The sequence below is a fragment of the Entelurus aequoreus genome, linkage group LG04 (genome assembly GCF_033978785.1).
Source record: "Entelurus aequoreus isolate RoL-2023_Sb linkage group LG04, RoL_Eaeq_v1.1, whole genome shotgun sequence".
Classification (NCBI taxonomy): Eukaryota; Metazoa; Chordata; class Actinopteri; order Syngnathiformes; family Syngnathidae; genus Entelurus; species Entelurus aequoreus.
This window is the reverse complement of record NC_084734.1, coordinates 60,924,470-60,936,882: the sequence shown is the minus strand read 5'-3', so window position 1 is coordinate 60,936,882 and position 12,413 is coordinate 60,924,470. Positions and strand designations below refer to the sequence as shown.

The 12,413-nt window shown below is 37.0% G+C and overlaps 1 protein-coding gene across 4 annotated transcripts in view; it reads left to right on the top strand.

Moving 5' to 3' along the window:
• The window catches only part of LOC133648893 (misshapen-like kinase 1), a 92,871-nt gene that overhangs the window by 31,592 nt on the left and 48,866 nt on the right, over positions 1–12,413 (top strand). For all 4 annotated transcript variants that reach the window (XM_062045412.1, XM_062045411.1, XM_062045410.1 and 1 more), the window contains exons 3-9: positions 1,845–1,901; positions 5,572–5,697; positions 6,020–6,130; positions 7,727–7,817; positions 7,951–8,081; positions 10,560–10,614; positions 10,745–10,823. In XM_062045412.1, coding sequence (XP_061901396.1) covers positions 1,845–1,901; positions 5,572–5,697; positions 6,020–6,130; positions 7,727–7,817; positions 7,951–8,081; positions 10,560–10,614; positions 10,745–10,823 — 650 coding nt within the window. The remainder of the gene's footprint in view (positions 1–1,844; positions 1,902–5,571; positions 5,698–6,019; positions 6,131–7,726; positions 7,818–7,950; positions 8,082–10,559; positions 10,615–10,744; positions 10,824–12,413) is intronic.

Here is a 12,413-nt window from a genome sequence, read left to right as displayed (position 1 = left end):
AACAGTCAATATTTATTTATTTTATTTTATTTTTTTAGGGGGGTAACAGTCAATATTTATTTATTTATTAGATTAAATTGTTTTCTTGTATAATAAAAGTGAGCTTTTGTTAAACCAAATATTGTGTGTTTTTTTCCATATACAACAACCTATCTGGACTCGATAAGAGAATCGATAAGGAATCGGTTCGATAAGAGGATTCGATAATAGGCTCGAACTCGATAATTTCTTATCAAACATCATCCCTATATATATATATATATATATATATATATGCGTGTGTGTATATATATATATATATATATATATATATATATATATATATATATATATATATATATATATATATATATGTATATGTATATATATATATATATATATATATATATATATATATATATATATACATATATATATATATATACATATATATATATATATATATATATATATATATATAATATGTGTGTGTATGTTACTCATCAGTTACTCAGTACTTGAGTAGTTTTTTCACAACATACTTTTTACTTTTACTCAAGTAAATATTTGGGTGACTACTTACTTTTACTTGAGTAATAAATCTCTAAAGTAACAGTACTCTTACTTGAGTACAATTTCTGGCTACTCTACCCACCTCTGCTTATGACACAGAGCAAAAAGTCTTGCTTGTCAAAGTTGCCCCATCAGGTGGAGGTTGGACAGCAATCGTATCTGTCATTATTAGCACTGGCGGGAGTGTCGCAAAACCCATTTGGATGTGTCTTTTTTTATTAATGTTGAGTGCAAATAGCAGCATGTTTACATTCAAACATGGAGTAAATCCTCTTATAGTGTGTTTAAAGCCAGCAAGGCAGTGTTGCTGAGCTTTCGAAATGACAGCGCACAACAGTGACTTCATCACAAGTCTCCGTTTGTGCGGTGTACACACGCATACGCTAAGCGGAGAGATCTGTGCCTCTACACTTTGGCCAGCGTTTGCAAAAGTCTGCGTTTTTAAGGACAAAAGTATGCATTTGGGTATGGACAAGAGGCCTAAACGCAGAGATGAGTATGCGTTTATTAAGTATCTGTGTTTGTGTGGACATGGCCTTAATGCAATGGACACTTTGCTTTAACACTTTTACCACAATCAATGAAAAAAAGTTGCATCAGCTGTTGCCAAATTAGCTGATTCTGATCAAAAGTTGAACGCATCCTTGCGCATATTAGTGCTGGGTCGGTCAAGCTGGATTACAAAGCGAGGCTGTGCGCATGCTGTGGTTGAAGGATCTGCGGGCAAAGCGACCGCCCGGGCGGCGCTTCGACCTTGCCGGCGAGTGTCCAAAATCTTACTTGCGATTGATCAACATTTATCAGTGGCCAAATTTTCAAGCTTATCCCTGCTGCACTCAGGCGGAAGGCAGGGTACAACCTGGACAAGTCATCTCTAGTCAATGGTGTGTAAATAATAGGATTCCATTCAAGCAATGTATTACTTTAATTTGTTTCACGTAGAAGACCCACATTTTTAAGGTTCATCAAAATAAAATGCAATTAAAACCACAGCATTGATGTAATTTTTATTTGGGCATGTCTATACAGCAAGCTGTGAGGTTTTTGAGCACTTATGCGTGTGACATCTATTTAGGTGTGTGAATGAATGGTTTGACATATTTTATACCAAGTGTGTATGTAAATAGATACAAAAGTGTCTTCTGTCACGTTTTTTCATCTGTGTGTCATGTACATGGAACCTACATGTGCACCATAAATTCAATGACTATTATTTGATTTATCATAACTCAAATTGTTTTCGCTATGGATCAAGCATATCAGCTGATGTTACTCTTCATGTCTCTTAACAGGGTCGTCATGTCAAAACAGGTCAAATGGCAGCTATCAAAGTCATGGAAGTCACAGAGGTAAGGTATCATTTTATCGAAACAAGACAATTTCACTTCCAAAATCTTCACTATTGCTTATATATAAAATAGGGCTGCATAATATATTTTTTCAAACCCGAATACAATCTGATAACTTCCAAGACTGATACCCATAATCTGTAACTTTTTTTTAAAAATCTATTATCAAAGATATTTTTTAATGTTATTGGATTTATCAGTGTGACAATATAATTCTTAATATTGGCCTGATTATTATTGATCCGATGATTATCATGTATACCTAATATATAAAGTATATACAATTTGAATATCTTGTACAGTAGGACTATGTATTAAATGGACAGTGGACCCAAGCAATATCTGGAGACGAGACAGAAGATTAGATTAGAAAAAGGAACATATCAGGCCCCTTCTACACTAAGCCGGCTAAGGTTATCCAGGATGTATCCCACCTAACCTTATCCTTGTCCACACACACACACACACAATGCCACCGTTTAAGACCCCCAGCCCCCTCCGTCCGCCGGCAATTAGGTGGCGGCACTAAGAGAGTTTTGCCTCCGTCATCCCTCGTTCGTATATAGTTTCTTCAAAATCTGTCTCTCCTTATTTTTCTTTTCTTAATCAACACTTTCCATATTCCTCTTCCAAGTCCTTAGAGCTTAAATTATACTTCTTTCTTTTCCCAAAGAATTGCGACAAAGCAAGGACAAAAATATAAAATGTTGTTTTAAATGGAATGCGGTCCTTATGTTATAATGTTCTGTGTTGCAATGTTTCATGGTTACGAACATACTCCCATAGATGACTAATACGGTACAAAAAGAAAAGAAAACTAGTTTCAAGCTCAATGATTTAATCACTTTATCACTGAATGTTCTCTGTAGTGTGAGTAGGGATGATACTCGAAACCGGTTTTCCCGGTTGTTTGATAAGAAAAGAACCGAGTCCTCGGACTCGAATCCCTTTTTGAGAACCGGTACCCGTGATCGAGACCACTATAGTAAAGGAAAAGAGTTGATTCTTTATTCGAATCCCGTCCCGACCAGAAATGCTCCGTGGGACATCACAAAAAATGACGTCACGTAGCTCAGTCATTAGGCGCAGATAGCGAAAGTAGGAAAACAATGGACGGGAAAAAGCGCTCCAAGGTGTAATAAAGTTAAAAACAAAAGCTATAATCCATCGAATAACTTTACTGAGAGATTTTAGCAGGGTAAAACACATGACGAACACTTTTACGACCAACCGGACACATAGCAACCACGCTATCAACGCACCTCCTTTACGGCAGCTGTCGCAAAGTTCTTAAAACAACCGCAGAACATACGTATATATACAACATATCATCCTTTTTTAACTTTTGTTTTTCTTTCCTTGTAAACAAAACAAAATCTCACTGTAGATGTGTTGTCTGTCTAATTATAAATAATGCAGACGAGGCGTGTTGGCTGAGTTCTTGACGTTTACTTTCACAGCGTGGCAACATGCAACACTTTTCGGGGCTACCGCGCATGCTCGTAACTCCCGTTGCATGCTGGGTAGTGTAGTTGTTATATTCTCTAGCTCATAACATTTTTCCCCCTATAAAGAAATAATGTTAACTCAATAAAGTGTATTTCTTTTTTTAGCTTTAACTTTTCATTTTTTAGCATTGTAACCACATTTGCAAAGAACTTTTCTCTTCATAGAATTTTCTTTCAATAAAGAAATAAAGTGCAAAAATGTCAAAGCATCATAACAAACAGTTATGTCAAATAGCAGCAGAAGTGCACTTTTTGGAGAGCTGTATTATTTTCAGTTTTGTGCCCAAGGGACTGATTTTATTTAACACTATATTATTATTTATACACCTATAGTGATCACAGAGACAGGTTGTTTTTGTGTTACTGTATATATTTGTTTTTCTGAAAAATCCCACTTAATATACTTTGGGTAACAACAGTCAATATTTATTTATTTTATTTTATTTTTTTAGGTGGGTAACAGTCAATATTTATTTATTTATTAGATTTTATTTTTTTATTATATAATAAAAGTGAGCTTTTGTTAAACCAAATATTGTGTGTTTTTTTCCATATACAACAACCTATCTGGACACGATAAGAGAATCGATAAGGAATCGGTTCGATAAGAGGATTCGATAATAGGCTCGAACTCGATAATTCCTTATCAAACATCATCCCTAAGTGTGAGTGACTTAGATTTTCGATAGGCATCATTTAGGAATAGACTGAGGACCTCATGCATAGTATACCTTGAAAATGATTCTAATTGTTTGAACTGGAAATGGTCTGATGTTGTATGCTCTATTTTATAGTTTTACAGCAACATAGTGTGAGGCAAACAGGTGAGCAGTGGTAGATTTTCTAACCTTTGTTTGTGCTATCAAGTGTGCACAAGAACACAAATTGTCTGTTTGTAATAACAGCATGGTTCTGCAGGGTCTGACATTGGTTGGCTTTAATAGTGTTTTATTAAAAAGTTAAAATTATAAGTCGATTACTGTATTTGAATTATTGTCTGTAAATAACTTAATTAGTGGCTAAAAGAACTTCAAAATCAACAAAGATGCCTGCTTGCATTTTGAACGTCAATGAATGTGTTATCAATAGCATGGTTGAACTTATTAGGATGTCTTGGTTACACTCACACACAAATACACACTCAAGCCACAGGCAGGATGCTTTGTGTGTGAGCTGGGGTCAAAGTTCAAACTGTACCATGTCATTTTCACCCAGCTGTTCCTGTAGAGATTTAGAGAAGGTCAGTGACTGTGAAAACCACACAGTTGTTTCCTGCTTTCTGGTTAACATCCATATTCACCTTCTTGACCTTCTTCACCTCTTCTTCTGCCCACCCAATCCACCGAGTCTAACTTAGATTTAGGAGTTATTTTTAAAGTTTTCTTTTGTTTTTTGAGGGAAAACAAAGACTGCTGTGCAACCCTCCTGGCCAAATGACTAACCTTGATATGTGTTGTTGAGTTGTCCAGTAGTGTCGTGATGCAGTGATTTACCTTAGTATACCAGACCAAACAAGACACCGTGCCAAACCCCAATATATTTGCTGTGTCGTAATGTATGGCTTTGTTGTCTGTGCTATACTATACAAATACATCAGGGCCATACCCTTACTTTATTTAAATGCTAATTCTTTGTCTTACTAAGACCTTTTGCACAGTCCACTTCTAACTTTCTGATAACAGTTTGAGGATGGCCCTTTTCTGTCCAAGTGCACAAAGCAAGTTCCATAAAATATTATCTGACCTGACAAGTGGCCCACATTTCCACAAACATCTAGAAAGCCTTCCTTTTTAGCTTAAGGGCGTTTTAAGAAAATGCATCTGTACAATTTCCAAAATCAGAAGTCTAAAACTAAAAGTGATCTTAGTAGTATTTCTCTCAACTGTCCATACTCGCCATGTAACACAAATGCCAACTGGCCTTTCAGCACAATTGTTTTATAAGCAGAATACCGTAGAAACTGTTCATAAAAACACTCAATTTAATTTTGCCTGATGTACTGTAAGATCTGCTAAGATTCCTTAACTATTTTGATTTTAAACATGAAACTTGCATCATACTATTTGATTTACAGACATAGATTTATTTTGGGGGACAAAAGTGATACTGAGTACTAACCAAGTACTCTAATGTTATTATCCTAATGTGTCTCTTTTGTGTAGGAGGAAGAAGAGGAAATAAAGCTGGAGATCAACATGTTAAAGAGCTATTCCCACCATAGAAATATTGCTACTTATTATGGAGCTTTTGTTAAGAAAGGTCCTGCTGGACAGGACCATCAGTTATGGGTTTGTACCTCTCCAATTTAAATTGTTGTTTTTAGTCAATAGATTATATGTCATTAACAATGTGTATTTAAGATTTTAGGTGTTTGAATGGATAGACAGATTTATTTTTACAAGTTCTTTATGTAAATGAACAAACAGCTGTTAAGTTTCTTGTCTCTACACCATGTACAGTTCTACCTAAATGTGTAGCATAAATGACTATAATAGAGTTTATTGTAACATTTTTTTAAATATGTTAGCTTCCGATAAAGCATGCAGAGGTTGCTGTTTTTTCACGCATGTGCATTTGTTTATGTGTCTCTGATGGCTTCTGACCATCTAGCTGGTGATGGAGTACTGTGGAGCAGGCTCTGTGACAGACTTGGTGAAAAAGACAAAGGGTAACTGTCTGAAAGAAGACTGGATCGCTTACATCTGCCGAGAGGTGCTCAGGGTAAAGTTACAAACACTCAAGAGTTAAAACCACATACCCTTGCATAAATATGGTAGGCAGTGTTACAATACATTCATTTTGTGGGCTGGCCACGATTAGATTTGACACTGTGCGACTGCACCTTAAACACATCATGACAAACTTGGTTTGCCTCAGAAAAGGAAAACGGATCATTAGAGATCATTAGTGTTGTCAGTAATCAGAGCCCTATTAATACTCTTAATCAGAAAAGCGACTTAACAACAAATCTTGTGGAGACTTTGTGGCAATTAAAGCACGTATCGCTGTACTCAAAGAGCACCGTGTGCTTCTGTGGGCCCCTCTCCTTTCTTAAAGCACTGTATGTCTCCCGGGAAGTTTGAAGGACAATGAGCAGGTGGCCAAGCAACAATCTCTGTATTTCACAAACAAAACTACTGTCAGCTGCGACAACGCCAAAACATTCACGGCCTTACAGAGAGTCAAAAATCACAGAACTTTTACACTACAACTTAACTGCCAGCTCACTACAGCACTTGCAGGCAGCTTTATCATGTAACATTTAAACAAAAACGACAAACAAAAGCAAACAAAAAAACGTTTGCAGGTTGTATTAAACCTATTTATTTTTACTTATCATGTTAATACACACTTTTTGCAAATGTATCATCGCCAATTATTCAACTTTCACGATTACATTATTGTGTCGTCCATCAGTACCCATTCCATTACAGGAGTTGGCAGTTATTGTTAGAAGCGAATGCATGAATTGTGCAACACTTCTTGACTGTGTGCTCATTAAAATGCTCTTGCATGGGAGCATAGATCATCAAGTTATATATTTGTTGCAATGTTGCTGATATCTTAAATAATCCCAATGAACTATCTTGTAATTTGCTCCTTGTAATTAGCAAATGGAAAATATCAGCTGAGACTATTGTCTAACATTAATCTATTTGTCCGGATCTAAAGATAACAAAATGTATCTTGTCAACCCTGGCCTGTGGGGTTATAAGTGCTGATGTCAGGAATTGTATTTTTGTTTTTCTGTGCGCTGGTATCATTTTCATTATAAAAGATTGCAAGGTTCGGAGAAACAGGACGGGATAGTTGTGTTTTTAGTTGCACAAACTAATTCTGTGCCCAAATTATACAATCGGTCAGCCTAGTTGCAACATTAAAACTATGATGTTTCTTAGCAGTTAGATGAACGAGGGACAATGAGCTCTGGACTGCCGCCAGTGTTTTTTCTGCTGTCGTCAGCCATGCTTTCTTCTTATTGTTTCAACACCATAACATACGCACACCCGCACAGACACTCAGCATCGCATGGTGAAGTCATTGTCAGAATTAGGACGCACTTCCTCTGTTTATTTAACCCCTTTGGAGAAATGAGTGCACACACACGGAGACACACTCATACACACTTTAAAACTACCACTGATTTGTTTCCTATTTTACTGCCTAAACCAATCTTCTCTAGTATTTTTTTCCTGAAGAGAAAAGCATCTCAAAAAGCTTGAAATACTATTACTTCTATTCAGTGAATGTTTATGACCTCATTTGTCATCTGACTGTGTGCATGTCTGTGTGTTTTTATGCATGTTTGTCCTCCAGGGTCTTTCCCATCTCCATTCCCATCATGTGATTCACAGGGACATTAAGGGACAGAATGTTTTGCTTACAGACAATGCCGAAGTCAAACTTGGTATGACACATGAACACATGCACTGTGGCATCTGAAGCACATGCACATCACTGCAGGCAGAACAATACACACTCTTACATTTTTGCAGTAAACACACAATCACACATTGTCTGCTGTATTATGTGTGTTTCAGTTGATTTTGGGGTTTCGGCACAGTTGGACAAGACCATTGGTCGAAGGAACACCTTCATTGGTACTCCCTATTGGATGGCTCCAGAGGTCATTGCCTGTGATGAAAATACCGAAGCCACATATGACTACAGGGTATGAAAAAAAGTAATTAACATTTTAAATTTTAGTGGTTTTAGTTTTATAAAACTACATTAAAGGCCTACTGAAATGATTTGTTTTTATTTAAACGGGAATAGCAGATCCATTCTATGTGTCATACTTGATCATTTCGCGATATTGCCATATTTTTGCTGAAAGGATTTAGTAGAGAAAATCGACGATAAAGTTCGCAACTTTTGCTCGCTGATAAAAAAAAAAAGCCTTGCCTGTACCGGAAGTAGCGTGACGTCACAGGAGCTAGGATTCCTCACAATTCCCCGTTGTTTACAATGGAGCGAGAGAGATTCGGACCGAGAAAGTGATGATTACCCCATTAATTTGAGCGAGGATGAAAGATTCGTAGACGAGGAACGTTACAGTGAATGACTTGAGAGGCAGCGATGGACGTATCTTTTTTCGCTCTGACCGTAACTTAGGTACAAGCTGGCTCATTGGATTCCACACTCTCCTTTTTCTATTGTAGATTACAGATTTGTATTTTAAACCACCTCTGATACTATATCCTCTTGAAAATGAGAGTCGAGAACGGGAAATGGACATTCAGTGCCTTTTATCTCCACGACAATACATCGGCGAAATGCTTTAGCTACGAGCTAACGTGATAGCATCTTGCTTTAACTGCATATAGAAACAAAAGAAATAAACCCCTGACTGGAAGTATAGATAGAAAATCAACAATACTATTAAACCGTGGACATGTAAATACACGGTTAATGCTTTCCAGGCTGGCGAAGGTTAACAATGCTGTGCTAACAACGCCATTGAAGCTAACTTAGCAACCGGACTGCACAGAGCTATGCTAAAAACATTAGCTCTCCACCTACGCCAGCCAGCCCTCATTTGCTCATCAACACCCGTGCTCACCTGCGTTCCAGCGATCAGCAGAAGGACGAAGGACTTCACCCGATGCGTTTGGCGGCCCGGAGACGTAGGAAGTCAAGGTGAAGTCGCCGGCTAGCGCGGCTAGCGCGGCTAGCGCTCCAACAAAGTCCTCCTGGTTGTGTTGCTGTAGTCCGCTGCTAATACACTGATCCCACCTACAACTGTCTTCTTTGCAGCCTTCATTGTTCATTAAAAAAATTGCAAAAGATGTCCAGAATACTGTGGAATTATGAAATGAAAACAGAGCTTTTTGTATAGGATTCTACGGGGTACCATAACTTCCGTTACTCGGACTTCGTCACGCGCATACGTCATCATACCGCGATGTTTCAGCCGGATATTTCCCGGGAATTTTAAAATGTCACTTTATAAGTTAACCCGGCCGTATTGGCATGTGTTGCAATGTTAAGATTTCATCATTGATATATAAACTATCAGACTGCGTGGTCGGTAGTAGTGGCTTTCAGTAGGTCTTTAAACTATTACCTTTTAGCTTTGTATGAAATATTGTTAAGAATACAGTGACACTCCAAAAACATTGATGATTTTCTTCTTTTATTAATTTCTAAATGTTGTTACAGTGTTGGATGCTCGCGTCAAACAATGCCTAAGCGTCAAATCGTAACGTTCATGCATTTGGACGTAACGCTGCAAGCCGTTTTGGATACCTTTATTTATATATATATATATATATATATATATATATATATATATATATATATATATATATATATATATATATATATATATATATATATATATATATATATATATACTTTAATAGTGGGCAATTTTTGACGTCACAGTGTGTCGGACGTACCTATATGTGCTAGTAGTTCACCCCCTCCTCTCTGCTTCAAGCCGCTGTGCAGGGACTGTATTGTTTCCGTTTCATGCTGTATGGAGGTTAATTTGAGTCTTCCTTACAAAAGCTGTTTTTGACACAGAATTTATGTAACTGAATTTTTTGCGTTTGAATTTTGTGAACTGATTTTTACATCTTATCAAAACACTGATGTGCAACATGCAGTGAGATATGCTAGGGAAGTTTATTTTTGACTCTTGTCTGTAAAATTATATTATTAAATAAAATATTTCATTAAGGGAAAAGAGTTCATTTGTATCTAAAACGACAGCTTACCCAAACAAACCGTTTTGTAGGCATAAACATGACTTCTGGGAAATATGTACGCAAAGATTTATATCAAAGCATATCCGATTCATATTTTCTAGACCACAAGGAAGTGTATTTAATGTAGATCAAAATCATAGTAAAAAAAAATATATATATATATTTATATATATATATATATATATATATATATATATACATATATATATATATATATATATATATATATATATATATATATATATATATACATATATATATATATATATATATATATATATATATATATATATATATATATATATATATATATATATTTAGTTCATTACTTTCATTGTTTTAGTTTGTTCACATGCTGTGGTGTCATGTGCAGAACTCATCCAGATGTTGTGTGTGTGCACTTGGTTTAACATGTTTAAAATGTTTTTTCTTGACAGAGTGACCTCTGGTCTTTAGGCATCACTGCTTTAGAGATGGCAGAAGGAGCCCCTCGTAAGACATTCACTACACTATTACATTTTTATCGAATATATTTTTTCTCTAAGGATTTATCTTGACTGCTGCTTTTTCCGATGCCCCTCCCTGAACATATATCTGTATGTGTGTGTGTGTATGTATGTAGCTCTGTGTGATATGCACCCAATGAGAGCTCTATTTCTGATTCCAAGGAACCCTCCACCCAGACTGAAATCAAAGAAATGGTGAGCTTGACACGTGCACACACACACACAATTACACTCTTTCCTTTACAAAAGTTACCAGAAAATGGTCAATACAAACATATTTTGAGTGAATCTAGAGTCATACATATCGCCTTCTCTTAAACAAAGCATGTGCTAAATAAGTGCCATTGATAGTTTTAATCATATCAAGGTAGAGCTGCAGTTTAACAAATTAATTTGCAACATTTGAGTGTGCAAAGTTCCTCAATTACACCCTTTTTACAATGTACTGTAGCTGGCAGCCTCACCACTGCTGCAGTCGCTACTGTGCCCATTTAATTGTTAAAAACAAATACTAAGGGGTATGATTTGTTGTAGCTAGTCATGTGCAGTATGGGGTCTATCATTAGTCAGGAAGCTTTGCCATTGCCGTATATTCACAGGTATGGTAAATAAATGATAAATGGGTTGTACTTGTATAGCGCTTTTCTACCTTCAAGGTACTCAAAGCGCTTTGACAGTATTTCCACATTTACCCATTCACACACACATTCACACACTGATGGCGAGAGCTGCCATGCAAGGCGCTAACCAGCAGCCATCAGAGGCAAAGGGAGAAGTGTCTTGCCCAAGGACACAACGGACGTGACTAGGAAGGTAGAAGGTGGGAATTGAACCCCAGTAACCAGCAACACTCCGATTGCTGGCACAGCCACTCTACCAACAGCCGTAGGGATTTTAAAATACACAGCATGAGCAAAAAACACACATCGATTCAAACAAATTAATTCTTGATTGCACAAAACAATGACCTGTGACTTTTGGTAGATGCTATTTTCACAGATGTGGACTAGTTTGAGGAATCACCACAACTTTGATAAACAAGTACTACTTATCACTATGTAAAGTCAAAAATTCCCACTCTCATTCCGTCTACTCCTCTATTATATTGTCTCCTTCACTTCTATACATAGTGGATAAATGATTCAGATTGAACTAGTGGCTCCATGCTGTATTTCATTCACTATTAATGCCATGAGAAACACAAGTTCATAGCACAGTCTTCAACAGTCTGGGGTATGCAGTTGTATCCCCGCCTTCTGCCTTTAGACTTCTCCACAGCTCAAGGCATACCAAAATGTGTTTTGACGCATCTTAAACATGCTAGGCTATGCTCCTCTGAAACATTGAGGGCTTGAATTTACGCCTTCGAAATACTCTTTGACCAACCTTCAAATTATTATAATTTTTTTTATTAATCATTTTCATACAAAAGCTGAGTTTTAAGTTTGGGGACGATATGCTATTCTTTTAGGTTATTTATTAGGTTTTGATTGTCATGCTGTCTGTTGTAAACCACTTTTGTATACTGCATACATTATCTTACCAGATGTGTCACTCTAGATTTAATTTGAGCTATGCGGAAACAAATAGTATGTGGGCTTGTATTAAGCCTCAGGGAGTTGAACGCCCCTGCCTTACATAGTTCCGGGTCACCCTTGGGCAAGGTGTAGCACCCGAATGCCCCCCCCATCAGGGTTACGATACCCCCCATGAACTACACTAGAAGAGGATGCGTTACCCGGCCCGGAGGAAGCCCGGGGCCCTCCTCCGGAGCTAGGCCCGGAG